General features: G+C 35.8%; 2 protein-coding genes across 2 annotated transcripts; one reads left to right on the forward strand and one right to left on the reverse strand.

Moving 5' to 3' along the window:
- Nucleotides 1-45: 45 nt before the first annotated feature.
- Nucleotides 46-7443, reverse strand: LOC144438169 (transmembrane protease serine 3-like). The gene is made up of 8 exons (XM_078127205.1): nt 7239-7443; nt 6339-6504; nt 5634-5762; nt 4380-4547; nt 3541-3733; nt 2555-2838; nt 1423-1610; nt 46-842 (listed from the first exon to the last, which is right to left on the reverse strand). Exons 1-8 carry the CDS (start codon nt 7437-7439, stop codon nt 624-626), a joined length of 1548 nt encoding a protein of 515 aa, XP_077983331.1. The 5' UTR covers nt 7440-7443; the 3' UTR covers nt 46-623.
- A 1958-nt stretch (nt 7444-9401) lies between these two features.
- On the forward strand, nt 9402-25672 carry LOC144437982 (mdm2-binding protein-like). Its single transcript, XM_078127015.1, has 17 exons — nt 9402-9444; nt 10200-10310; nt 10521-10713; nt 11193-11263; nt 12163-12467; nt 12953-13090; nt 13930-14024; nt 14451-14653; nt 15577-15741; nt 16016-16135; nt 16414-16569; nt 17064-17204; nt 17781-17985; nt 18528-18824; nt 23996-24170; nt 24834-24947; nt 25568-25672. Exons 1-17 carry the CDS (start codon nt 9402-9404, stop codon nt 25670-25672), a joined length of 2637 nt encoding a protein of 878 aa, XP_077983141.1.
- Nucleotides 25673-27051: the final 1379 nt, after the last annotated feature.

Raw genomic sequence — 27051 nt, forward strand, 5'->3', positions numbered from 1 at the left:
TATATATGTCATTCACTGTGGAAGCCTGCAACAAACATATGTACTGCAGAGTGACGTAGACTTCCCTGGGAGATGAAACATCCAGGCTCCATCCCCTACTGTATATGCTCGGGCAATTTTCCAAGCTTGTTTCAGTATCAAATTTGTCTTTCCTTCTTTCTTTCGTTTGTTTATTTGTTTGTTTTACACAACTTATCTTTTAAACAGCATATATATTCGTATATATGCGTATATATCTTCTTGTCCTTTTGCACGCATCAAAAAAAAAAGGGGGGGGGGAATCACACATCTGTGATCTATATACGACTGAGAGAAGTACATTGCTTGGACATATAGGGCGCCATCACCGTTCTAAACTCATATTCTAATGGTGCAGTTCGATCGTAAAACACCGTCTCAAACAATTGTACTTTCAACCGTAACGTTAACAACACAATCTTGTGTCAAACGGAAGCAAAATTGTAAGAAAGATTACAGGATCGCAAAATTTCACACCTCAGGATGTTTTCTGCATGCCAATCATGGTAATTATTGTCTTAAAAAGAAAGTACAACACACGAGTTACATATTAAGCTAGCTACAAAAAGTTAGGAATTCGAAACGTCATATTTTGTATGCATTTTCTAAACAACATTTGCTGCATGTACACCCATTTGCTGTGTTACTAACATCCCGCCTTCATTTCGAATCCATTCCAAGTAGTTGTCAACGTTAGTGTACACACCAGGATGATTTGCATCGGCGCATCCCTCTCCCCCACTAACCACACCAACTAGGTACCAGTGGCCAAGTCCATCGTCCGAATTCTGATGCAGACATACAAGTGGTCCACCGGAATCACCCTGAAGTAAAGGAAATGAGACAAGGGTCACGTCTTGCTCATCAAATGCACGCAATATGTAAAGATCTATGAAAGATTGCTCAGTTGACCGAATGTCACCACTCAATGTGTATGGATTTTTTAAAATCAATTGAAGTCAATTTTTTTCATACATATTGATTCAAGTGCCTGTGAATGACACCGTGACAGCTCAGTAGACAATCTATCGACACTGTATCTTTGAATATGTACTTCTAGCCTATAAAAGAGAATTAAAACACAGTCAGCCTAGTTTTAAAAGCAACAACCCAAAAACTAGTGGTCGCGTTTGTGAAATCACTATTTAGCATATAGAGCAGGTCAGAGCTCCCACCGTCAAGTATTACTTGCGACCAGTCGAGATGGAAGGATGCCCTCAATGGCGTACTATGTATACATTTAAGTTTGTTTAACGTCGACGCATATTTCATAATTCAGAATATGATTATTGTATTATAGCATGTGAATGAACGCACGTTAAGTTTTTATTCATAAGAAGGTATTCTCAGGAATGTAACAAGATATATTTGCATACCATACAATTGTAATTTGACACTTCTTACTTGACATGAGTCGATTCCTCCACCGAGGTAGCCAGCACACATCATGTTGGATGTCAATGCTCCACCATAGGAACTCGGGGCATTGCAAATGTCATGAGGTATTAATGGTACCATTGCTTCTTGCAATACCTTAGGGGTGTACATTTCTATTAGCTCATCTTCTTCATAAAGAGCAGTATCTGCAGAATCTGTATATGTATTGGCAGAAGACAACTTACATCATGTAGCGGATGTACGATATGTTGGACAATTTTATTATCATTTTTCAAGTCCCAATTAATGATGTGATCATGTGATGTAATGCGATTAGATGTGATGAGATGACATGCGATGCGATGCGATGCGATGCGATGCGATGTGATGTGATGTGATGTGATGTGATGTGATGTAATGCGATGAGATGTGATTCGATGACATGCGATGCGATGGGATGTGTGATGTGATGTGATGTGATGTGATGTGATGTGATGTGATGTGATGCTATGGGATGCGATCGCGATGCGATGACATGTAATGCGATTCGATTCGATTCGATTCGATTCGATTCGATGTGATGTGATGTGATGTGATGTGATGTGATGTGATGTGATGATGGCATGGTATGGGACGTGATGTGATGGGATGTACGTGTGATCATGGGCTGTCATGCGATGATATACGACTGGATGTGATGTGATGTGATGTGATGTGATGTGATGCGCTGTGATGAGATGTGATGTGATGTGATACGATACAATGGCATTTGGACGTCCAGAATCCAAACAAAATTACAGTTTTTTTACCTGTACCGTACTTAAGAATTCACTGCGAAAGAAATGGTGAATATTACAGTTGAAATATCAATATCTACTATTGAAATATTGTAGTAATTCGGATACTATAAATACACCAAAATACCAATAAGATGCACAAAGACTCACGACAGCGGAAACCATGTTTCGGCTAATATATATATATAATTTCCACTTCTTTCAACCTAACTTTGCAGTGACAACGCACTATACAGACCAGACTATGAAACAACTTTCACAGTGAGGGCCAAATCATATCGCTGCTTTCTAAAAACCTTGTGTTCTGTCATTGAATTTGATATCTCTACTGCGCTTGGTAAGTTCCCTAGCAATATACTTACTTGGTAACTTCCAAAAACCCCATCCTGTGGTGAAGCAATAGGAGTGTCCATCAAACACAGCTTCTTTTTTAGTATTTAGACATGCGTAGTTGATAGAATTAGTTGGGATGACATCTTTCTCCAGTTCCACTATGGCGATGTCGTTATCTCTACTTATAAAGTAACTGTAATTTGCATACGGAATTATCCGTGCAATGTTCAACTCCAACGATTTGTCACGTTTTCCTGATTTACCGTCTCTTCTGTATTTACCTAATCGAACTTTCCAGTTCTTGGTAACGAATCTATAACAAAATAAAGAGGTTCGGTGCACCTTTGAAAATATAGGGAAAAGCCAGCCAGGCTTATTTCTACCTTTGACACAATTGTCTAGATTACTGCTAACAACCGAATACGATTTTCAAATGATTATATAGCACCTCGTTACAGCAACTTATTCAATTTTGAAATCTTGTAAAGAAGATAAAGCCTACTACACTCGACATGTGTTTGGCCATTTGGGGGATTTCCTGCAAGGGTTTGTCGGAAAAATCTCTTACAATTACATTACGTGTACATTTATCACAATATCTCTGTCTAGACACTATTTTGACAAAGAGGTTAGAGGATCTGTGATGTCACCACAAGAAGTTTTCCCATTCACCCTTGCAGGAAATCCCCAAAATTGGTCAAAGGCCTTCTTTACAAAATTTCAAAGTTCAGTAAGTTACCAAGGTGCTATATTTTATGGGTGTTGTATCACCTCCAAATCAAAAGTAAAGTGATAGCAGTAGTGTACGTACTACCGACAGAAATAAGTGTGATCGGATCTTTCCTTCAGGCTGATAGCAGTAATCAATACAAGTACAAAAGGCAGAAATGAGCCTGCCTGGACTTTTCTTGTTTTATTGTATGGTCTCTCTCAATCCCAATATATTTGATAATAATCAGCACTCAAAGGTCATACATCATTTATAAATTAAAGATAATTTCCTTATATAACTTACCCTCGTGTTAAAACATTGAAACAATGGGATGCTGTGAGAATATGCCTTGGGCCTATGAGTGTACCACCGCAATGTAATTCCTCATCCGGAATGAAATACAATTGAGCTTGCCACGGCCACTCTCCAGGTAGGGCATCCTCGCCACCGACTATTCGAGGCTGTGCAGGGTTTACACGTGTACCACAACCGTTTTCTGAGGACAAACGGAAGGCACTGAAGTTTTTAGATATTTCGTGTGAAGTCCACACTCTATCTCACCATATTTACCAACCTGTATGCTGTAAGACTATTTTATATAAATAATAACCCTTACACGACCTGGATACTTGGGGACGAGCAAATAATTGGCACAATTAAACGCGGTAATGCACAAAAGCTGTTATAGTTTTCGAACATAACTAATACATATATTTGATATTTGCTTTGAATTCAAATTTGCTGCACTACTCCAGTGTAATAATCTGTGTCTTAATTTTGTGCTACTTTGTCCCCACCCTAAGCTAGAAAAAATATAAGATTATCATATTTTTCTGAATAGATAAGTAAATAATAATAAATGCCATACTTTATATTGGCCACGAAACATTGTTTCAACAATATGAGGAAATGATATAGAATGATTTTTTTTGGAAACCAAGGCCATGAACAACTGAATTTCAGGAAAGATTCCAGAAGGGTCAGGAACAAACTAATTTAGGGTGAATTCACTAACAGACTTCTGTGGTTTACTTGACGTTGCAAATTGATGACCTATAGGTGTTGTGAGCAGCAACGACTTGTTGTAAACCCATATATACATAATGTATCTAAACCTAAGTCACTTATAGTATTATACTAACCTGCCTCTTCATAACATGGTTTTAGATGACACGTAGTGTATTCGACATCCTCGCCCTCGCAACCTTCAGCTTCACTGTTCAGACAATGTCTTGAACGAGAGTGTTCGCCGGTACCACAATCCACGTTACATTCTCCCCACCTCGTCCATTCACTCCAACCAGTGCCCTCTACAGTATTGTGTATGTGTATGTGTATGTGTATGTGTATGTGTATGTGTATGTGTGTGTGTGTGTGTGTGTGTGTGTGTGTGTATGTATGTATGTATGTATGTATGTATGTATGTATGTATGTATGTATGTATGTATGTATGTATGTATGTATGTATGTATGTATGTGTGTGTATGTATGTATGTATGTATGCATGTATGTATGTATGTATGTATGTATGTGTGTGTATGTTTGTGTATGTGTATGTGTGTGTATGTGTATGTGTATGTGTATGTGTATGAGAGAGAGAGAGAGAGAGAGAGAGAGAGAGAGAGAGAGAGAGAGAGAGAGAGAGAGAGAGAGAGAGAGAGAGAGAGAGAGAGAGAGAGAGAGAGAGAGAGAGAGAGAGAGAGAGAGAGAGAGAGAGAGATTAATTCAGGTACACCAGATTGGCGAGTTTTTCATGCCGTATATTATATATGACAATATCCAGAGACTCCGTCAGTCAGTCAGTCAGTCAGTAATTTAATTCGTACGTACGTACGTACGTACGTACGTACGTTCGTTCATTCGTTCGTTCGTTCGTTCGTTCGGCCATTCATTCATTCATTCATTCATTAATTCATTCATTCATTCATTCATTCATTCATTCATTCATGTCGATCAAGTATACATTTAATTACAAGCGGATGTGTCTAACATTTAATATACTATCAAATAAGGAGATTAATTTGAGATTTCCACGATTATAACGGTAATTGTAGCCAAATTTGTCGTGTTAGGTAGGGTTTACAATCACAAACCATAGTACAACCAATGTAAGAACAAATTCATGACCATGTCAGGATATACCGGATACAGCTGATCGGACGTTATTTATGAGAAAGTTTTTTGTTTTTCGTTTTTCGTAAAACATGGTGTGACAACGTACACTTTGTGTTGGTACGGAGTCGCAACGTACGATAGCACAATAACGTAGTTGCTGGTCTTCCCTTCACTCAATGAGAATCTGTTATGTAACCGCTGTAATGTTCAAGTATTAGACTTTTACAACTGTATATACCTACTTTCACAGTTTTTAGACTTTTACAACTGTATATACATACTTTCACAGTTTTCTTCATCAAAGCCATCTACACAGTCTTCAAGTCCATCACATTCCCAGTTTCCAGGTATACATAATCGTCGACCACTTCGGCACTCAAATTCCTGGGCGGCACAGGGTGATGACGACGCTATTAAAAGGATACAAATAAGAATGTGATAATTTACATTATATAACACGTGACGTGATGAACTGTAATAATGAGTTATGTATACACCTCAGGGACCAAATTTCCTTCAAAAATCTAAGTTTTTAGGATCTCGATCGCTCCAAACTTTGTCATATTTGCTTTTGAAATAATAAACTAACGTTAATGGGGCACACCCGCTTAGTAGGTAGGTACTAGATAGATAGATAGATAGATAGATAGATAGATAGATAGATAGATAGATAGATAGATAGATAGATAGGCAGACATATAGATAGATAGATAGGTAGGTAGGTAGGTAGGTAGCTAGCTAGCTAGCTAGCTAGCTAGATAGATAGATAGATAAATAGATAAATAGATAGATAGATAGATAGGTAGGTAGGTAGGTAGGTAGGTAGATAGGTAGATAGGTAAGAAGACAGACAGGCAGCTGCAGGTTGGTAGGTAGGTAGGTAGGCAAGCAGCAGACATACAGACAGATGGACTGTAATCGGCCTGTATTTGTTGAGCAATTCGCATTCATGATCAAAGAAAAATGAAACAAATTATCTCACATACCACGTAACGATTGTCGTTTTCTTATCCGGTCAAGGAATATTGCACGTAAACTCTTTCCTACGGTAGCAAAGGTTTCAACTTTGGAGTTACCATACATGTCACGTGCAGTAGTTTTCCTTTTTTCGTGGGAAAGTTTCTTCATAAATGCCAAGTCTCTTTTATTTTCCTATACGCAAACATGAAAATCTGTTATAATTTCAGTATTTATCCCAATACAGATACACCATTTTTTAATTACAAATATAAATGTATCTACCTTTGGTTTATCCAAATTGGTATAAACGGATAACATTATTCAAACGCAATATTCTTCAACCGCGTACAATGAAAAATGCCCTGGACGACCCATGGCCGACCGCGACCTTTTCTGTTTTTGTATTTGAATGTAGGAAACATACATGCACATGTTTCCATATGCGCCATGTTATATATGCGCAACAGAATATGCAAAGGTTATGATCACGAACGGGGTACAACAACTTATCCCGATCAGAATAAAAGTTTATCCCGCCCGATCGGAGGATATTCCTGACTCAGACTGATAGTTTCAAATCTGGTTCAAAGCTCATCAGAACAATTCGAGTTGGATACACTGTAGACTGAAAGATATGTTGTACATGTGTTGTTCATCCTTTTACATCAGGCTTGTAAACCACTGATAACGTGGTATGAATGCCGTATCGTACAGACCAGGTACACTGTAAAAGATGGATTTAAACGAACGAATCGTAAAGTATCTTAACTAATCGTTTACAACCAAACCAGAAAGACTATAGAGTTTGCACCCTATCAGTGTCTGTATTTTGTTTTATATAATGTGACAAATAAAACCGTTGTTTGAGACATGAAAACATCCAGCTGCCTAAATGAAAGTCTATAGTCACTCTGGTTTGGTAGTACCTCTACGACTTTACTCGTACGTCGATCCACTGCAAGTACATCGTTCATCTTTTCAGCTGCATATACTTCAAACAAGAAGTACCAAAGAGTGATGATGGTGAGAAGTAATCGAAACATGTCTACTGGCGTACTGACTCCCGATCCTCTATTACTCGCTCGGTATCGGATATAGAGCGCGGAACATAATATAATGAAAATCATATTGCTCTCATGAAAGATCATGAAACAATTTATCAAAAAAAAATAATGTCAGGTCACATTTTACCAAATTTCCGGAAGTTCCGATTGCCCACTCATGTACTGGCAATTTTTAATAATAAACGTTTATATTTCATTACACAAAGTAGAAAAATTACAATTTCTAAAAAGTTGACTTCCTTGATAATAGGGGGCATTAGAATTATGTTGAAAAAAAATACAGCAATTAGAGAGATTAAGTTTCACAGGAATATTCTGAATCCGTTCACCCATTAACGAGGACAATATGTAAGGCCAGTGAATTGCCCGAAAGAATCGCATCTATACAGATCGCAATCTTGAGAAAATACCATTAAATTATAAGTAGTAATAGAAGTGATATAAAGCCTTGGTGTGTCTCTGTAAAATTGATGAATTTCAAGAATTCCAGTCACTTTTTTCCTTTTAGCAGCGAATAAGCTTTTGTCTCCTGTTGAAGAGCCGGCACCGATGAAATTAATTAATATATATTTCATCGACACAGACAATGGTTTTTACAAACTTTAATTTATATGTTGGTCAGATTATTGGCTCCCTCCATGAACAAGTTTACACCGAGTGACACCCATATCAAATGTACACACACTGTTTCTGTCACGTTATTCGCCGGAGTACACTCGTTCAACATGAAATTCCTACCTTACTACGCGCTACCTATGAACAGGTTAAAAATCATGCCCATGGAAACAAATAATTTGTGTTGGATTCCGAGAATGTGTACATTTAAGGAAATCGATAACAATATTAGAGAAATAGGTTACAAGTCTCTTTGAAAAAAATGGACACAATTTCCAAGCTGGTGAGAAAAAGCCCCGTGTTTAATTCAAATGAATTATAATACGACTTTAAAAAAGAGACTGGAAAGAAGTGAAACTCTTCCCGCTATCAAAGACATAATAGAGAACCGTCTCGCAGAGCAGAGAGAGTTGCAGGCAGTACTTTCTTCCAAGTCGTGATGAAATTACATAGACTGACACAGTATTTGTCTTCCTAATACCAACTATAAGCTTACACTGCAGTTTTTCATCTCGGTAGCCTTGCAAATCGGGGTAAATGAAAACCAGCATAACCACATGTGAAATGAATATTGGTTCATTTGTCATTATAAACGAAGCAGTTATACATAATTTGATCATCATGTCAAAGGCTGTTTCAAATGTAAATGATAATTGCGTTCCTCTCGCTTCATGGCATTCTCTGTCCGTTAGGCTGTGTTATATTTTAAAATTTAAAATTTAAAATTAAACTTATATAGACTTCCCAGAGTAAGGGCAACACGATTGCTAGTTGTGTGTTCGTGCATACACACCCAAACGAACACACTTTCACATCCCGAGCTCTGGAAATGTGCGCTCAGTATAGTAAAGGACTATTATCTCACCGTGTACTCCCGTGGTGTAGATGGAACGGAAACGTGTCGCAGTGCTGGACAAATTTCCCAGAGCCGCATCAAGTACATACATATAACAGACAGACAAACATACAGACAGACAGACATTGGGTATTTACTAATATTCGTTTTTAAATATAAACACTGGTGACGGTATTTTTAAATGTTCGTAAGGTGATCATCCTTGAATAAAATATTTAGCTCACCAGTGACTAGACTGTGCTTAGGTCTAATATGTAAGCTTATAGTCATGGTACATGTGGTAGTTGGTTTGCTGGAGTAACTGTAGCTTTAAAAAAATTTGTTTTTAGCTTCTTTTTTTTTATTTTCCCGGGGTTTGCACTCAAAAATAATTCAAATAGAAATTACAAATAGCCGTAAAGTTTGCTTTACCCATCCTGCAATGCGGCAAGGAACCTTACTGAACATGCGCAGTCACCTTGTTTAAAGGTCAGTGAAATCGCGGGAGTTTTGTGTGTTTGTAATTATTGCACGTAAACCTCGGGACGTCAACAGATATGAATTAAAGGCTAAGAATGGATCGATTTATACTGGTACTTGTTACAGACAAAATATCTGGTATGTATACGATAGTAGTTCATTCGATAATGAGTCATTTTAAACTATATTTTAGCTTTAAATAAAATGGATCGATCTTCACAAAGTTACGGTAACCGGTCCATCCCAAAATAACAACACGGATTTCTTTGATTTACATTATGGAACAAATATAAATCAAGACTAACAAATAATCAGGCATAAATGGAAGACATATCATAAAATCAAGCAAACACCAACGCTTTTAATATGTAACGACTATTGCAATATAACTCTTTCAATGGCGAACAGTCAGTCCATTCCAACATTACATGTTTGTACAGCGTCAGCATTGGTGGTGTAACCCATAATACTAATAGTACATATATCGTCCTACCTGTAGACGGAATAAGTCAGGACTCGATTCTAACAAAGTCCCCCTCCTTCTAGCGGTAAAGTCAGAATCGAGAGTTCCGTACACCGTTTTCAAGCAAGCGAGGGTTCCTACTGTTACTGCATCAATTCTCATACTATGACAACTAAAAAAGAATTATTTTAGTTGTCTGAGATGAATTACAAGATTTAAAGATATTTGAGTATTTTCTGTGAGAGACACTGATGTTATAACTTATAACAACATTATATTAGTGTTCTGACTCTGAAGGCTTATTTTATCACTTCCCATAATGTGTTACTTCTCAGACCACTTAGTGGTCTGAGGTTACTTTTTATGACATACAGATGTACTTACATCATAGTAATAATCGTGGTGTCTCGTCTTTCTTTTTTACGTACAGACAGATTGGCAGATAAAGTATCACATTTAATTACCCAGCCAACTAAAAATTCTGGGTCTGGTAGTGAAGTGACAGAAAGAGGCAAGCAAAGTTTTGCAGCTAAACCAAAAGGTAATAGTTATCTCAATGTTTGTAACCTTTAAAGGAATGGATCGGTCCAAAATTAAAAAAAAAGATATGAAGAAAATATAAAATATAAATTATGATTGTGATAAAGGAAGAAGAGTTAGGTTGCATTCCTATTAGACCCATTTCAGGGCTTCACACAAGGTTGTATCTTGCTTTTTTTCCCTTTATCAACAATGTTTTGTTTAATTTCAGAGAGTTTGCTTGACAGGCCTAGAAATCACTATGTCAACGTGGTTCAATCAAGACATAAAAATGATGACAACCCAGCTGAACCAGAATGGGAAGAATTAATTTTATCAGTGCAGGATGATGGCAATCATGGACTTGAAATCAAAATGCCAAAATGTTTTCAGTGTTTACAGAAACAAGATGATGAAAATAATGTGTGAGTACATCGTCATTTATTACTTAGGGCTAACAAAAACAATTTGCATAGTTCCAATTATGCTCAATTTTAGAATAGGTTGGGTAGGTAGATTTTTTATTTCATTTTTATATATATGTATTTTTTTCATATGTGAGTGTCTAGTTCAGGTAGTTATATTTTCCATTGTTTTCCATATGGTCTCTCTTTGTTATTGGTTTCTTCTCACCAAATGTACAGCCATTACAGATTGGAAAAACAGTTTTATATTAACTTTTTAAGTTAATGCCCATTTTGGCATCCATTATTTCTTGTAGGAGTTCACAATTTTAATTTTTTTTTCTTGAATGCATAAAAAAAGTATGGGGTCGGCAGTGAAAAAACTCGGGGTTGGGTAACTGGAACCAAACAATTTTTTTAGGTCTTATTAACTTCAAACCCAGCAAGTTTACTGAAATGTTTCATGTAAATGAAATTTTTGGTTGTTTTGTATTTTGTAGGCAATACAATTATAGTGATACATTTGTAGCTGACCAGTTACACCATATAGCTGATAAACTGCCAGTACCAGGTAAGTTGAAGAGCCACACACAGTCCAAACCTGAACAGAAGATTGTTAATTTTTTCTGTTATTTGGATTTTTGTGCTTTATGGTGTTCTCCTTACTGTAAACTTGTATCCAGGTATATTTGTAGTATCATGTGGACAAAAACGAACAGAACGAGTCGACTCTTGTCATAAATTTTGGATGTACTAAGAAATTGTCATTGTAGGCTTTTCTCATCACTCTTTATATTCACAATTTCTAAGCTATCATTTTCTGAGAACTCTGATATCACACTTTTCATAAATAGCCTACATTTTTATTGACAAAAATATTTGTAGGTATGTTCTGTTATGTAGTATTCATTCACATAAGCAGTGTGTCATTTAAGCCAATTTGTGGGATGAACCAGTTTCTAAAGCAAAAATAAAAAAAAAGGTTGTTTCCAAAAACACGACTTATGAAAATAGGGTAGGTTGGTTGGGATAATATTTGTGTGTGTATGTGTGTTTGTGTGTGTGTGTGTGTGTGTGTGCACGCGTACGTATGTGGTTGTGTGTGCGTGCATGTGTGTGTGTGTGCGTGCATGCGTGCGTGTGTGTATTTTATTTATTTATTTATTTATTTGTTTATGTGAGAAAATTCTTTAACCTAATGGCAGGATATTCATGTAATATGATATAAAAAATGTTTGGAGTTGGTATGTGGTGACTTAAATTAGGGTCGGTTTGGGTACCGGAAACAAAACATTTTTTATTTGGCCCAAGCTGATTTGACATACCACTAATGCACAATTTCTTGTCACACGCCAATGTTTGCTGTTTCCTATCCCTTACCAAGTGTTCACTCAAAAGCATCCCTAATTCTAATTCTAAAGTTGTCTGTCAATAGAGAGCATACTGACAATAATATTTTTCTAAATGTAGGATCATTCCTGCTAGATATATTGTGGCTGACATCAGGAGAGGAGGATTTCCAAGTTCAAGGACATCTTCATTTATTTGGAGTTCTACAAAGATTACAAGAGTGGTATAATGGTAATTTTACTATCCTGAGTGACAGGAGTCTGATGGGTAGTACTAGTAGTGAAATGAGTGGATGGAAGAAATGGATTAGTTATCTTAGTGCCAGTGTCATGTCCTTGGATTCCGGGATTCTTGGAGAAGATGTCCCTCTGTGTTCCAATCAGAACGTAGTATGGAAGGGGTGGATTAAACTGACTGAGTCAAGGGTAAGTCTTGACTCACAGATCTGTTGTTCTAGGAACTTACTTAAGTTAATCACTCAAACACACACACACACACACACACACACACACACACACACACACACACACACACACATGCACACACACCCACTAATCATCATATATGTCTCTGTTGAGGGCAAGTTTTATAAAAGAGGAACTGTTTATAAAATGATATCTTGATGTTACTATTTGAGTGAAACTTCTGTGACATTTTTTGAATATGCTATTCTCTGGCTACTCACCTAGCGGCACATCTTCAAAAGAAACTTCAGATACATAGGTAAGAAAGGATGGAAGGAGCAGGCAAGCAGTTCATGTCTGATAAAAAACTCAATAGCACCCCTAGTGGCCAAACTGTAGAGTCTTTTGTTTTTTCCCCTGATAACCAGACTATGGCTTATCTTGGAGGAATCATTGATGATTTCTATATTGTACATTCATTGTTTATGTAATATTTCTTATCTTAGGGTGTTAGTTCAGTGTCACTGCCAGGATTTCATCTCACAAAATGGGAAGAGGACAAGTCACTTTCCCATCAAAAATCCCAGGCTAAATTCAGTGTAGATTTTCATCAACAAACCCAAGAAAAGACTCAACAAGATGAGGTATGGTTATAATGTGTTTGTCTTTTGTTCTGGCAGGAGAGATAATTATAACAGCAGTGATGTAGCTTACTTTAGAAGTAGCAGGTACTAAGCCCCCCCCCCCCCCCCCCCCAAAAAAAAAAAAAAAAAAAAAAAAAAAAAAAAAAAAAAAAAAATTTAGATAGATTTTATTTTATTTATTTTTTTACATTTTTTTCCTGTGTCTACAAAATGTAGTTCATGTAATTATGTTTTCTGTTGTTTTCCATATGGTCTCTGTGTTATTGGTTTCTTATCAGATGTACAGCCATTACAGATTGAAAGAACAGTTTTATATTGTCTTTTTAAGTTGATGTCAGTTTCCGCATCCACTATTTCTTGTTTTCAATATTTTATATTGTTTTCTCGAATAAATGAAAAAAAAGGTTTAGGGTCAACAGTGAAAAACTAGGTTGGGTTGGGTAACCACAACCAAACAAAAAAACTGACATCAACTTAAAAAGACAATATCAAACTTTTCTTCCAATCTGTAATGGCTGTACATTTTATGGGAAGAAACCAATAACACAGACCATATAGAAAACAAACATAACTACCTGAACTAGACACTCACACATGAAAAAAAAATCTACCTACCTGACCTATTCTAAAATTATGCGTAATCGGAACCATACAATTATTTTAGGCCTAAACCATAGTTACAAAAAAAGTAAGTGAAAGTCACTTAAAGAGCAAATCAAGATACGAGCTGACAGTTTTAATTTCAGACCTAGTGTTGTGTATACCTATCATTTCAATAAAAGGTTGACAGTCCAAATACTGGTTGTAATAGTTATATATTTTTATGTTGTATTTTACAGCTTGCCATGATATGTGCCAAAAACTTAGATGTTGTAAAAGTTGTCAAGTTAGAAGAAATTCCTGCCTACTTTCTGTCACCTATAAAATATAAACTGTATCCTTTATAGAGGTAGATAGATATGCAAATGTAGACATACATGCATACATACATACATGCATGCATGCAGACAGACAGACAGACAGACAGACAGACAGACTGACTGACTGACTGACTTACTGGCAGATAGACTGACAAAGCTGTATATATACACATACAGGTAGATAGACAGAAATAGATAGAGTGACTGACTGACAGATGGATAAACTATTCAGTTAATAGCACATTGTCAGTATGTGTCCTGCTGATTACCTTACCAAAAGAAATTATGTTTGGTTTCATGTGAACAGTGAACACAACAGTAAAATAGATAAAACCAACTGGAAGATTAGCAGTGATCAAATAAATGGATGATCAAACAGACTTGTTTGATAACTGTGGTGGAATTGCTATTGCTATTTCCTTTAATAAAAGCATATACAGCAAGTTGACTCCAACTCAAGGTGCCAACTTTGACCGATCCAAAATATTCCTTGAATGGTTATGTGATGCACAAAATGAAATAGGTGTCCTGACTCAGTTAGAGTGTAAGGTTTGTGATGATGAGGCCATCCATGGAACACGACAACAGTATACAACATCAAAATGGAAGGAGTCTGTCCTGAAAAACCCTAATGATACAACAGGTAATCATGTCACATCTAAAGTCCTGGTAGCGTTAATTGAGTTTGAATAAAAGGACAAGTCCAAGTCTGGTTAAAACTTCTGCTTCATTTGAATCCCGACATTTCGACTGCACAGACAGTCTTTTTCAAGGGCTAAAATACAAAAAAGTATGAAGTAAAGAATAAGAATACAGAAATTGAACAAAAAGCTAAAATGAATCCAATAAACCTGTCTAAAAATGTGTAAAAATAAAAGAGAAAAGCACAAAATAGTGTTACTTGCATTGATATACATGTAATACATATGATGTATACGAATAATTTAGATGCTCACTTGTAAGTTATACTTTTCTGGGAGTGTGTAGTTTGACACAGCACATTTCCCAGATACTAGAGGTAGAGTCCTGAGTGAGATAATATGAAATGTTTTTTGCAAACTGTACATCTGTGATGTCTTTCATGGTATGTCTTCTATGATTCTTAACAGAGACACACCATTACAGAGTTTATTGTTCTAAAGAGTTTGTCTTGGTTAGTGGAAATGTCTTGATCATTTACTTTATGAGAAACTACAAAATGAAATACTGTTATAATACCTATCTCATGTATATGATTTAGTTCAGTTCATGTAAATGGTCTTTCATTTCGTACTCACAGATGATGGCCAAAATACAAGCAATTCACCAGAAATTGAATTTTGCTCCAGAGGCATGTCAAAGAAATTTCAATCATGTCAGTTCTTGGTCAACACCATACCTTCTGCTACATGCACTACATACATTATCCATAAGTGTGCTTGAGATTAAGACAACCAAAGGGATGCTGAAAACCATTGATGAGAATAATTAGCATTCAAACTGACCAGTTGCACTGTATACTTCCTGGTTAGGGATGAAAGACCCAATATAAACACTGACATGATTTTATCGTTTTCCTTATTTCAGCTCCTGATGTCAACATCAAAGGAAGACTTCGTAATTTTCAGTTTCTGATAATTGGTAACAGTAGTTTTGAATGTACAGCTTATATGTTGCATTCAGTAGAAGAACTCAATGGTAGTGTAGGACATAAACTAGCATTGTGGGAAAATACAGAGACAACAGAACAAGGTATGTACTGTATGTATAATCACAAGGTATGGTGGGAAAACACACTAGAGACCATAGCCTGAGGCACATACTCTATCCATACATCAAAAGGTATTGTGGGAAAACACTAGAGACCACAGACTGAGGTATATACTGTATCCATACATCATAAGGTATTGTAGAAAAACTCACAAACTGTTTGACTGAGGTACACACATGTACACATTTTGCAACATACTGTAGTATCAGGAAAACGCAGTATTAACCACTGTTTTAAACACACTAAACTTTTCAGAGTCAAAGGTGACAGCAAGGGAGGTTCTTCAAGAGCTGCCATTGTTTGACATAGGAGATCTATGGAAAATGGAAAATGATTTACAAGAAGCTCAGGCTAGTGCCATCAAGAAGTGGATTGGTAAGAAATGCTCATTTTTGAAGAGGGATGCCATTGCAGGAAATATTTATGACCCTCAGAAATGCTTATTACCTTCAAATAGTGTGTGTGTGTGTGTGTGTGTGTGTGTGTGTGTGTGTGTGTGTGTGTGTGTGTGTGTGTGTGTGTGTGTGTGTGTGTGTGTCTGTCAGTCTGTCTGTCATGTCCTTGTCCATGTGGTTTTGGTCCTTCGTTACTTTTCTGCAGTATCCACAACTTTGTACCTAAACCTTACATTTCTTGCAATATTTTGAACACAGATGACAGACAAAATGAAAACCTGATAACAAGTATCACCCACTCTGAGTTGATAAATGTACTTGATTCAGCTAGAAAGGAATATTTGAAGCATTTTACAACAGACAGGACGTGTAGAGTGACATGGTCTGAAGAACTTACTGACAATCTACCTACAGGTAAGAATAAAAACATACTAATACCTTTTAACATTTGAATGTAAAGTGATGGGATTGCAAGTCAATTTTTATCTGAAGTACATATACATAGATGTATATGGCTGCTAACGATATGCAAATGTCTTAACATGGATACATAAATCATTGATAATTTATGATGATAGATAATAATATTGTCATGAAACCAGACATTTCCAACCCAAATGCTGAACTTAGTTTGATAGTACTAGAAGCCTACCAGGTACTGAAAGTAGCTCAGTCTCCCTTAAATATTTGGGTTGAAAATGTATAGTTTCATGATGATTTTGTACACAGAATCTCAGCCATAGATAGTAACATATATATGTGAAAGTCTTTAACACTACAAAATAGATAGTAATGTAGATCTTTGCAAAAATCTTTAATAACTACAACATACAAATAGATGCGTAACATATACATAAAAATATGTGATAACTACACCATCTCAGTCTATATCATGTTTTCCTTCCCAGAGTTAGATTTGAGCCCTTCAGAATGGCCCGAGAGACAAGCTCTCCTAAACAAGGAATCTATGTCAAAGAAACTGCAACGAATTAAGACTGAGGATATGATGTTTCGTGGTGAAGTGATCAGAGCTCCTGATCCAGATGACTGTAAGTTTGAAGCCCTCACATCTCTGTATGCCTGTCTCTGTGTTTAGTAAAATCTCTGTACAGCCTGTCTGTGTTTATTAAAATGTCTGTATGCCTGTCTCTGTGTTTATTAAAATCTTTGTACAGCCTGTCTGTGTGTTTACTGAGTGTTGTAAGTCTAAAGACCGCAAATCTGTGTTTCCATGTCTGTGATTTACTTTGTGTTGTAAGTTTGAAGATCTCACGTATATTTACTTGGCTGGGTTTTTACCAAGTGTTATGTGTTTGAAGTTCTCAAATCTGTACATGCCTGTCTGTGACTTTTAAGTATGCATATTAATAAAAGAGGCTGCAATATTTTGTATACTTCCCAGGGAGATGAAGTTTAATGGGGCAATGGGCATTTATGGGTTATTGCCAGGAGTTATAGTTTAAAAAAAATGTTTTAAAAAAATCATAAGCTATATACCAGTGGTATCCTCACTGACGTTACAGAACTATCAGTTGACAACACTAAAATGTCAAAAAAGTCAAGATCTGAAAATAGTATCGTTCACGAGATTTCCATTTATTTGTTTATATCACATACTTTTTCAGCTGTTAGACTTGACGTGAGGGAGTTCCTCAAATATTTCAAGACGTCTGGCGAGCCTGCAGCTGATGACCTTTCACCTGTGGGTGTGTCAGACAGTAATAACAGAGAGAGTTCAACAACTAAGCTACCAATGGCAGTTCCAAATATAGAGAGACTCTCAAAAGCTGACTTCAAAGAAACTCTGCGTATGAACTATCATGGACTCAAGTAAGTAGTTTACTATAAACTTCTCTGAAAAATGATAAAAGGCTGTATCTTAACAATACCAAAAGTAGTCCTTTTTGTACCAGGATATTTGTTCGTACACAAAAAACTACAAATGGGCTTGAGAAAACAGGAATAGTTTGCACAAAAACTTCTGGGGGCACTTACTTACTTGTGCTAAAACTTGAAAAACATGCATAGTTTTGTGTACAATTCTAGTATTCAACTGTGTAGTGTGTGAAGTGTACATGAGATAGTTCCAACAATAAAATTGCAAAGGAATTGTATGTCAAAAATATTTTGAAATGGAACCATCATTGTTGTAAAATTCACTGTCTTTGTAATACGTGTGTCTCTCTTGCAAATTGTGATACACAGGAGCATTTAAAATGTCTAAGCCCATGTCAATGGGAATGAATTTTCTCCTCAGAATATCAAAAAGATGTTTTCAAGGTTAACTTGATCAAATTCTACATGTCACTTTTTATCAGAACAGTCACTGTTATACAGATATCTCTGGAAATACAGTTTTTTCTGTCTTTCAGTTTTTGTGTAGAATCACGAAATGCTGAACAACTGAATGAACGTCTGAATAATCTCCAGTCTCGTTACATAACCCACGAGACTTCCTCCACATGTACATTGGAGCAAGCTTCATCGCCAGCAACCATGGCGATGCTAGCTCCAAGTCCAGCAATGCCTTCATCACCTCATGAAGAAGAAACCACCACAGATGCAAAACAAAGAGGTAGACCAACAAGGCTATCCAGTTCACAAACACCTGGGTCACAGAAAAGAAAGAGAAAAACCACACCAAGTGATGGTAGTATTTCATTGAAAAGGTAGGAGGACTTTTTAAATGTCAAATAGACATGAATTCAGGAAAATTGGAATCCCCATATGGTCAAGAGAGTACATTTGAGTGAAGGGGAAGAGTTTATATTTTTGCTCAAATTGGACCTTACAACCCATGACACCAAAGTAAATCATTTTCTGTAAGTACCACAATTGTTTATAGCATCCATATCAAGTGTAAAAGTATACTGTTTCATTTGCTGATTGGTCGCATAAGAAAGGCCACATGCTAGGCTTGTAAATAAACTAATTGAAAGAGTATACTTTTACACTCGATATGAATGCTATAAATGAGTGTAACACAGAGAAAGTGCTTCACTTCAGTATGACTTGTAACTTACGAGTGAAAATGTTAATTTTTGAAATATGAGCTCTTCTGATGACCCTTCCTTAAGAACTCTATACAATCAAATAGGAAATTTGACATTTAATTTCTACTCATGCTATGTCAACAAGATATACATCAATCTATACATATCCAATATTTTTCTTTACGAAGCTGGAAAATATCCATTACACAAGGACTTTGTCACAACATGTGACTTTGTCACTTATGTGAGGGCGCTGTTTGCGGAGCAACATGTGGTTTGCAACCGCTCTGATTTTTCAAATGTTATTTGGCGTTTTGAACGCTTTATAACTGACAAAATATGAAATGTGGTGACTGTGACAACAGGAAAGGGTCAGTGAAGCTACGTCAAGGTGACTTGATGCTATGTGGTAAATGTAACTCAAAAAGATTTGGGAAACCAGTGACACGAAGTGACTCTGCAGAGGGCAAGATGGCCGCGCCGAGACTAGGTGATGACATCCCTACTACAGACCATTTCCAAAGATTACTACAACCTATCATTATGCAGCTTACAAATATTGCTACCGACATACAAGAAGTTAAACTAACGCAAACTGAGCTGAATAACTCCATGGACTTCTTCAATGCAAAATACGAAGAAATGTCAACTCGTGTGGAAACCATAGAACGGGCCAACATAAAGCTACAACACGAAAATACGCAACTGAGCCAACAACTGAAAATAGTCGAAGACGACCTGGCCAGCCTTAATCAGTACAACCGCAGAACAAACCTTGAGGTGAGCTGTGTACCAGAGAAAGATGGTGAAGATGTTATCGGTACCGTGATATCAATTTTCAAGAAAACAAACCCAGCAATAGACGAAAATGACATCGACATTGCACATCGCATCGGAGTTCAAAACAAACGTGGTAACGCAGCTGCAGCTACAACACAGACACGGCCTAGACCCATTATTGTGAGGTTTACTACAAGAAAGTCAAGAAATGAAGTCTATGACAACAGAAAGAAATTAAAGAATACCAATGCCAATGATTTTGGTCTGGATAGCACAGCAAAGATATATATTAACGAGAATCTACTACCAGCTACACGTCAACTACTGTATAAGGTGAATACACAAAGAAAACAAGCACGATATCAGTTCATGTGGACCAATAATGGTAAGATATACGTGAAAAAGGATACTCAGTCAAGACCATTGATTATATCAAGAGAAACAGATTTATCCAGAATTATGTGACACTAAACTGTGAACGTTCGAACCATACATTGCTTACTGCCATCTGCTACCAGTATCTCCCTATTGCAACAACACTTCCAGATGTTGAACACAACGCATTTTACCATCTACAGCTGTTCATGAACACTATACACGTACTTAGTTTTACATAAAATATGAAGTTCAATCACCTCTTACACAAAGACTTGTACCACAGACTGGGTGAGGTACTGAACATAAACTTGCAGAACCCTACTTACTGGACAAAACATTCTTGTTGGAATAATCCATATTTAGTAACAGTTATCATAAACTACAGATAATAATAACAATGATTTCAATGATTTATTTGATGTAGGCTATTCTTCATTGCCACCGACCAGTTTTGATGACCATTATAATGTAATAACGAACAGGTCATTTTGTGTTTCACATGTTAACATTAGGTCTTTAAATAGAAATTTTGAAGGTTTAAAATTGTTATATGAAGATATAATTCAGTCTAAGTTTTCTGTTATTGGTATTTCCGAGGTTTGGGGTACATCCAATTTAAGTACTTGTAATTTGAAAGGATATACATTTGAAGTAAACTGTCGTAACGCAGGTCGGGGTGGTGGGGTAGGGGCTTATATACATTCATCTCTTAATTATAAATTACTTGAAGTAAATGTCATTCATTCAGAATCTCTATGGTTGGAGGTACATACTGGTAATAGAAATGCTATAGTTGGTATTATTTATAGGAAACCAAATACTGACATTGTAGAATTTCAAGAGGAGTTGTTAAATGTACTGAGGAGATTTAAGTTAGAAAAAAACCACTTTATCTTAATGGGTGATTTTAATGTTGATGCAAATAATAGAACTAGTTCAGTAAGTATTGAATCCTTTCTCACATCCATGGAGTGCCTTTGTTTCCATCAGTTAATTTCCACACCAACCAGAGTGACAGACTCATCTGCAACAATTATTGATCATATTTATACTAATATAAATCAGTATCAAATCTATTCTGGAACATTAACCACTGATATATCAGATCACTTCCCTATTTTTGCTTTAGTAGAAAACCACCCTATTAGAATATCTCATAGACAAAAAATTTCATTTCGAAATTATGATCATTATGACCCTTCTCACTTTTGTGATGAACTTGCAAATGTATCCTGGGAAGGTGTCTATGATTGTACTGATGTTAACGCTGCTTATAACAGATTTCATTTAATTTTTAGTAGGATTTGTAACAAGCATGCACCAATTACCACAAAAATAATTAGCAACAAAAAGGCTAGGAAACCATGGATCACTAGAGCCATTAGGAAATCTATCAAAACTAAACATAAACTTTATTCTAAGGTTTTAAATTCAAACTTTGATGGTGCAGCTGTTGATGTGTACAAAAAATTCAGAAATATGCTATTGTCTGTAATTAGGAATGCCAAAAAGTTGCATTATAGTACTGTTTTTATGGACAACAAAGGCAATTCAAATATGACTTGGAAAACTATTAAAGAAGTACTTGGAGGTCAAGGAAGAATAGCTAGGAAAACTTTGCCTGATAGTCTGCATATTGTATCAAATGATTCTAATACCCACATCTCTGAGATCAGTGATATTGTTGAAGCTTTGAATGACTACTTTGTTAAAATAGGTCCTAATTTGGCTAGTAATATTAATTCAACCAATCATAATTTTAAAGACTATTTATCTACTCCTTTAACTAATTCATTTTTTATGAATCCCACTACACAAGCTGAGGTCTATAATCTCATAAATTCATTGAACATTAAAAAGGCGTGTGGTCATGATGATGTACCAGTTAAACTTCTTATTAATGGAGCAGCAATAATATCTAAACCTTTAGCTTATATTTTCAACCTATCTATTTCTTCAGGAATCTTCCCCACAACACTTAAAATAGCAAAAGTTACACCCATCTTTAAAAAGGGAGCCACTGATGACCCTGGCAATTACAGGCCAATATCAGTTTTACCTCTTTTAAGCAAAGTATTAGAAACCATTGTAAATAATCGTCTAATGCATTATATAGAAAAAAATAATATTCTTTACGAGCATCAATATGGGTTTCGCAAAAAATATAGCACAAAATTGTCCCTTATTAACCTTGTCAATTATCTTATCAAGCAGATGGATGAAGGCAGAGTCACTCTTGGCATTTTTCTCGACTTTTCCAAGGCTTTTGATACTATTAATCATGAAATTCTTCTTTCGAAAATGGCCCATTATGGCATTAGGGGATTGCCTTTGAAATGGTTCACTGATTATTTATATGATAGATACCAATATATCCATGCTAGTAGTAACACATCATCTAACCGTATTATTCAATGTGGAGTGCCACAAGGTTCTGTCTTAGGTCCCACTTTATTTTTGTTATTTATCAACGACATTGCTTCCTCATCCATTTTTTTCCAGTTCAGATTATTTGCAGATGATTCTAATTTATTTCACACTTTTCCTGACAATCATTACAATATAAATTTATCTAATGTTGATGCCCACTTAAATAACGTATTAAAGTGGTGCAATGTAAATAAACTTACCATTAATCATCTCAAAACAAACTACATTCTATTTAGAAATACTAGGAGAAAAATATCCCTTGAAGGTTCTCTCCACATTAGTAGTAGGGTTATTGATGAAGTGGAGTCAACAACTTTTGTTGGTGTTATTTTAGATAAACACCTCAATTGGTCAAAGCATATTCAAATGGTAAACTCCACTGTTAGGAAAAAAGTTGGTATTTTGTTCAAATTAAGACATTTTGTACCTAAAGATATCCTTATTCTGATATACAAATCTTTTATCCAACCACACATCACCTATGGTATTGAAGTATGGGGATCTACATATTCATCACATCTGACATGTATTCACAAGTCTCAAAAAATGGCAGTCAGAGCTATTACTTTTAGTTGTATCTCTGCACATTCTAACAATTTATTTAGTGAACTTCAAATTCTTGATATATTCAAATTACATAAACTCCAACTTTGTACTTTCATGTATGATTTATTAACCAACAGGTTACCTCACCGTTTTACAGATTATTGCACTCCACCAGTTCATGAATATAGTACTAGGTTCAAGGGTAGGGGAAATCTCCTTCTACCTAAAGTAATCACATCCATAGGCAAGTTTGCAATATGTTTCACAGGTACGGCCTTTTGGAACAGTCTACCACCTAGTATTAGATCACAACCATCTAGAACTTCATTTCGTGATTCACTAAAAAACACACTCATTAAAGACTATGTCCACTAATTGTACATTTTGTATTTATTTAATTATTTATTTGTATTTATGTTATTTGTATCTGATATTTTCTTTACTTGTACACTGCCCTCTAGTTGCTTTGCTTTAGTAACATTGTAACATTCCAGTGTCTACGGTGTCAGACTCGACTAGCATTATGCTATTTTTCTGACTCCCATTACCAAATTATCAACCTGTATTTACTTTATTGTGCAAACTGTAAAAAAAATCTTATATATGGTAATAAAACAAATCGTATGTCTTCAATAATTAGTAACAGAACCCATTATGTCACTTATTTGAAGAAAAAAAATTAAGAATTCAATTTTCTTATTTTCATCCTGCAGACCTGTAAGGAGTAGTCCTAGAAGAGTATCACTACCAAGAATAGCAGCCATTAAGAAAGAAGAAAGCAGGACTGGAGTTCTACGAGGTCAAGGGTCATCCCGACCGAGGTCTGCATCAGTAGGTTCTGGTAGGGCTGGTATCAAATCAGAGTCAAGATCAGAAAAACACAAGAGGGTAAGATTAATGATATTTAAAACTTGTTTTTATATTACCCAGCTGTTTAGTCTTGAAGTTGAGATTGTGTATGATAATTTATACATTTGCAGATGTTGATGTAATTGAGTAGAATTTTTCTGAATTTGTAATGTAATATAAACTTCACCATTCTCAGGATACATTGAGTTCATGCCAGAATATCAGTTTCCATCTTTGTGCAATGGATTTGTAAGCCTTTCTGAAATTTATTGTTCCTGAGATTGCATTTTTACTAATATATGCTTTAAATGGATCACTGTCAAAATCAGAAAGCTGATAAAATTTTTTACAAAAGATTTTCATCAGATTTTGGTTGAGTTTATTGTAGCCCAAATAAGCTTTTGCTAGCTTCCCAAGCTTTTGAAAGTACTGGAAAGCTAAATGTTTGGAAAATTTAGAGACTGACCTTTAAACACTAAATTTTCCAAACATGAGGGTTGGACAGCTAAGCTTCAAACAGACTTTCCAAACAGAGGTGTTGCTAAGCCTATGATGGCAATTGTCAACGCCATTCTTCTAGAAACTGGTGACGTCCCTTCTGTATGCCTCGTTTCCTAGGTGATAGTTCGATACACATTGGACCCTGTGACATTCTGTCCATGTAACCTTTAATAATGTATCTTATCATATGTTTTATAACAGCAACTAAGATATATTGTGGATGACAATCTCAAGAAACATGGTGTAACTAAAGACCACGCCTGTTATGGGCAGTGTGTTACAAGATTATACAACCTCAGTAAAAGTTTTCTAAAGGTAAGTATCAGTATACTCTCTCCCAGTAGTAATTTTTCAGAACATTTTCAACAGAGTACATGTATGTCCAGCTTTACTCAAAACTAATATAACTTTTCATGTCTTGAGAACTCTGTCTGGAGGTATAAGGGGTCTCCCCTTATACCGCCACGGTATTACTATAGTTCACCAGAGTGATGAAAAATTTAAGGATATTTCACGAATATCTTCTAAAGTAATATTGATAGTGCTTTCCCTATGTATAGGAGTATGAGAATCATTTCATCAAAACCCCATATTTCATGACTCAGTCATCAGGATCCTCTCCAGGTAATATTGAATGCCAATTTGTCAGTATCCCCTCTAGGGAGTATTGAGTCCTTTGGATTAGTATTCCCTAGGATTTAGAGTTGTTTCCTCAGTATCCTCAGTATCTTAGGGGTAGTCTTGAGAGCTGTTTTGTTGGTACCGCCTCATGGGACTATTGAGTATTTCATTGTATCCCCCCTAGAGACTATTGAGAGTCAATTCGTCAGTATCCCCTCCAAGGAGTATTGAGAGCCAATTCATCGGCATCCCCTCTATGGAGCATTGAACATACAATGAAAACTTTAAGTTTTGTAAATTTGATGTTTTTCCAGGATTTGAAGACATCTCATGGTCTAGTGAAAGAAATGAAGAATGTTGTGGAATCCAATGTTGAACAAGTTGTGAGTTTTGAACTCAGAAGGGCAAACAAGGTGTGACAAGGATTTGTGAATAAAAAAACATTTGTTTAGTTTTCCACACTATCTGCAAATGTCAAAAAGCCAACATGAGATTTGTATGTATTTTGAAATGATGCATAGATATAGTAGTGCAATTATTTCCTCTTTATAACTATTACAGAGAGAGAGAGCGCTAGCAAGCAAATTTTTGAAATACTGCATAGATGCTAGACTGTAAGATATGTCATGCCACTCTGCCATCACCAGCTTATTCTATGATCATTTCATAATAACAAACTGCATATTTTTATCAGCACATCGATAAATAAGTATATTGAAATTACAAACAACGTTAGCTGAATCCATTGACCCCCCAAATGTGAAATGAGTTGACTGATGTGTCCTGTCATGGCATACCTTACAGACTACTTAGATACAATATAATATCAGTTTGTTGTCTACAGACTCAAGATATATCCACAGTAATCAAAATTTTACTATAAGCAATAGCAAACCCCACAGAATAATTGCCTTTTTTGTGACTAAAGTAAAATTTATAAACAAAGAAGACGTACTGTACTGGTATAATATATTTTTTTATTGCATGTTGTAAAATAATTACTTTCAAGTTTTCTAATTTGTTGCAATACTGTGCCTTATAACTGGCTCTTATTAGTGTAAATATTTTTGTAGTTATTAGCGTACAGAGCGATGACAACTTCAATGAACTTTAAAGAAGAATATCCCATTTTGTAAAGTAAATCAATGAATTAAGGAAATCAAGGAGGGTCACCATCTTATCTCTAAGACAAATGAGAATGTTATAGTTTCTTATTATGGTATGTAAGAGATTTGGTGTGCTTTATTAGATGGAAGAGATAGAAAGCTTAGATTTTAAGAACAAGACCGCAATAAGGGATGGCTTCTTTTTGGTGTCTCATTCTTATTACAACAAAACTTCCTAGACTTTTGAATTTTTTTTGAATTATTTTCCAGTGTCAGATTCAAAGAATTAGGATGTCATTAATTTGCTAACTTTGCATCTTACAAATTAAAACAGATGAAATAAAATGTGAGAACAATGACCAGTCGTGTAGCCATCCCATTACGTCCGATGCTTGCATGTGACGTATGTTGTGTTCTGGCTGGACTATGCTATGATTAATTCAATATTGCGGTACATGTATTTAGTACATAGATTAATATATTTTTGAAAGGGGCACAAGCTGAGTTATTATGCTGCGTATTTAAATGTCACTCATAGTATTCTACTTACTGAAGCAAACGTAACTATCGCGTGCAATTGACTGAACTCAAACTTGACATAAGATAATAACAAACAATTTGATGACATAATTTCTGATATGTATCATCATATGTTAAGGCATCCATACTAGGCAATCAACTGTTCTAACAAT

The sequence above is a fragment of the Glandiceps talaboti genome, chromosome 7, assembly GCF_964340395.1.
Source record: "Glandiceps talaboti chromosome 7, keGlaTala1.1, whole genome shotgun sequence".
NCBI lineage: Eukaryota > Metazoa > Hemichordata > Enteropneusta > Spengelidae > Glandiceps > Glandiceps talaboti.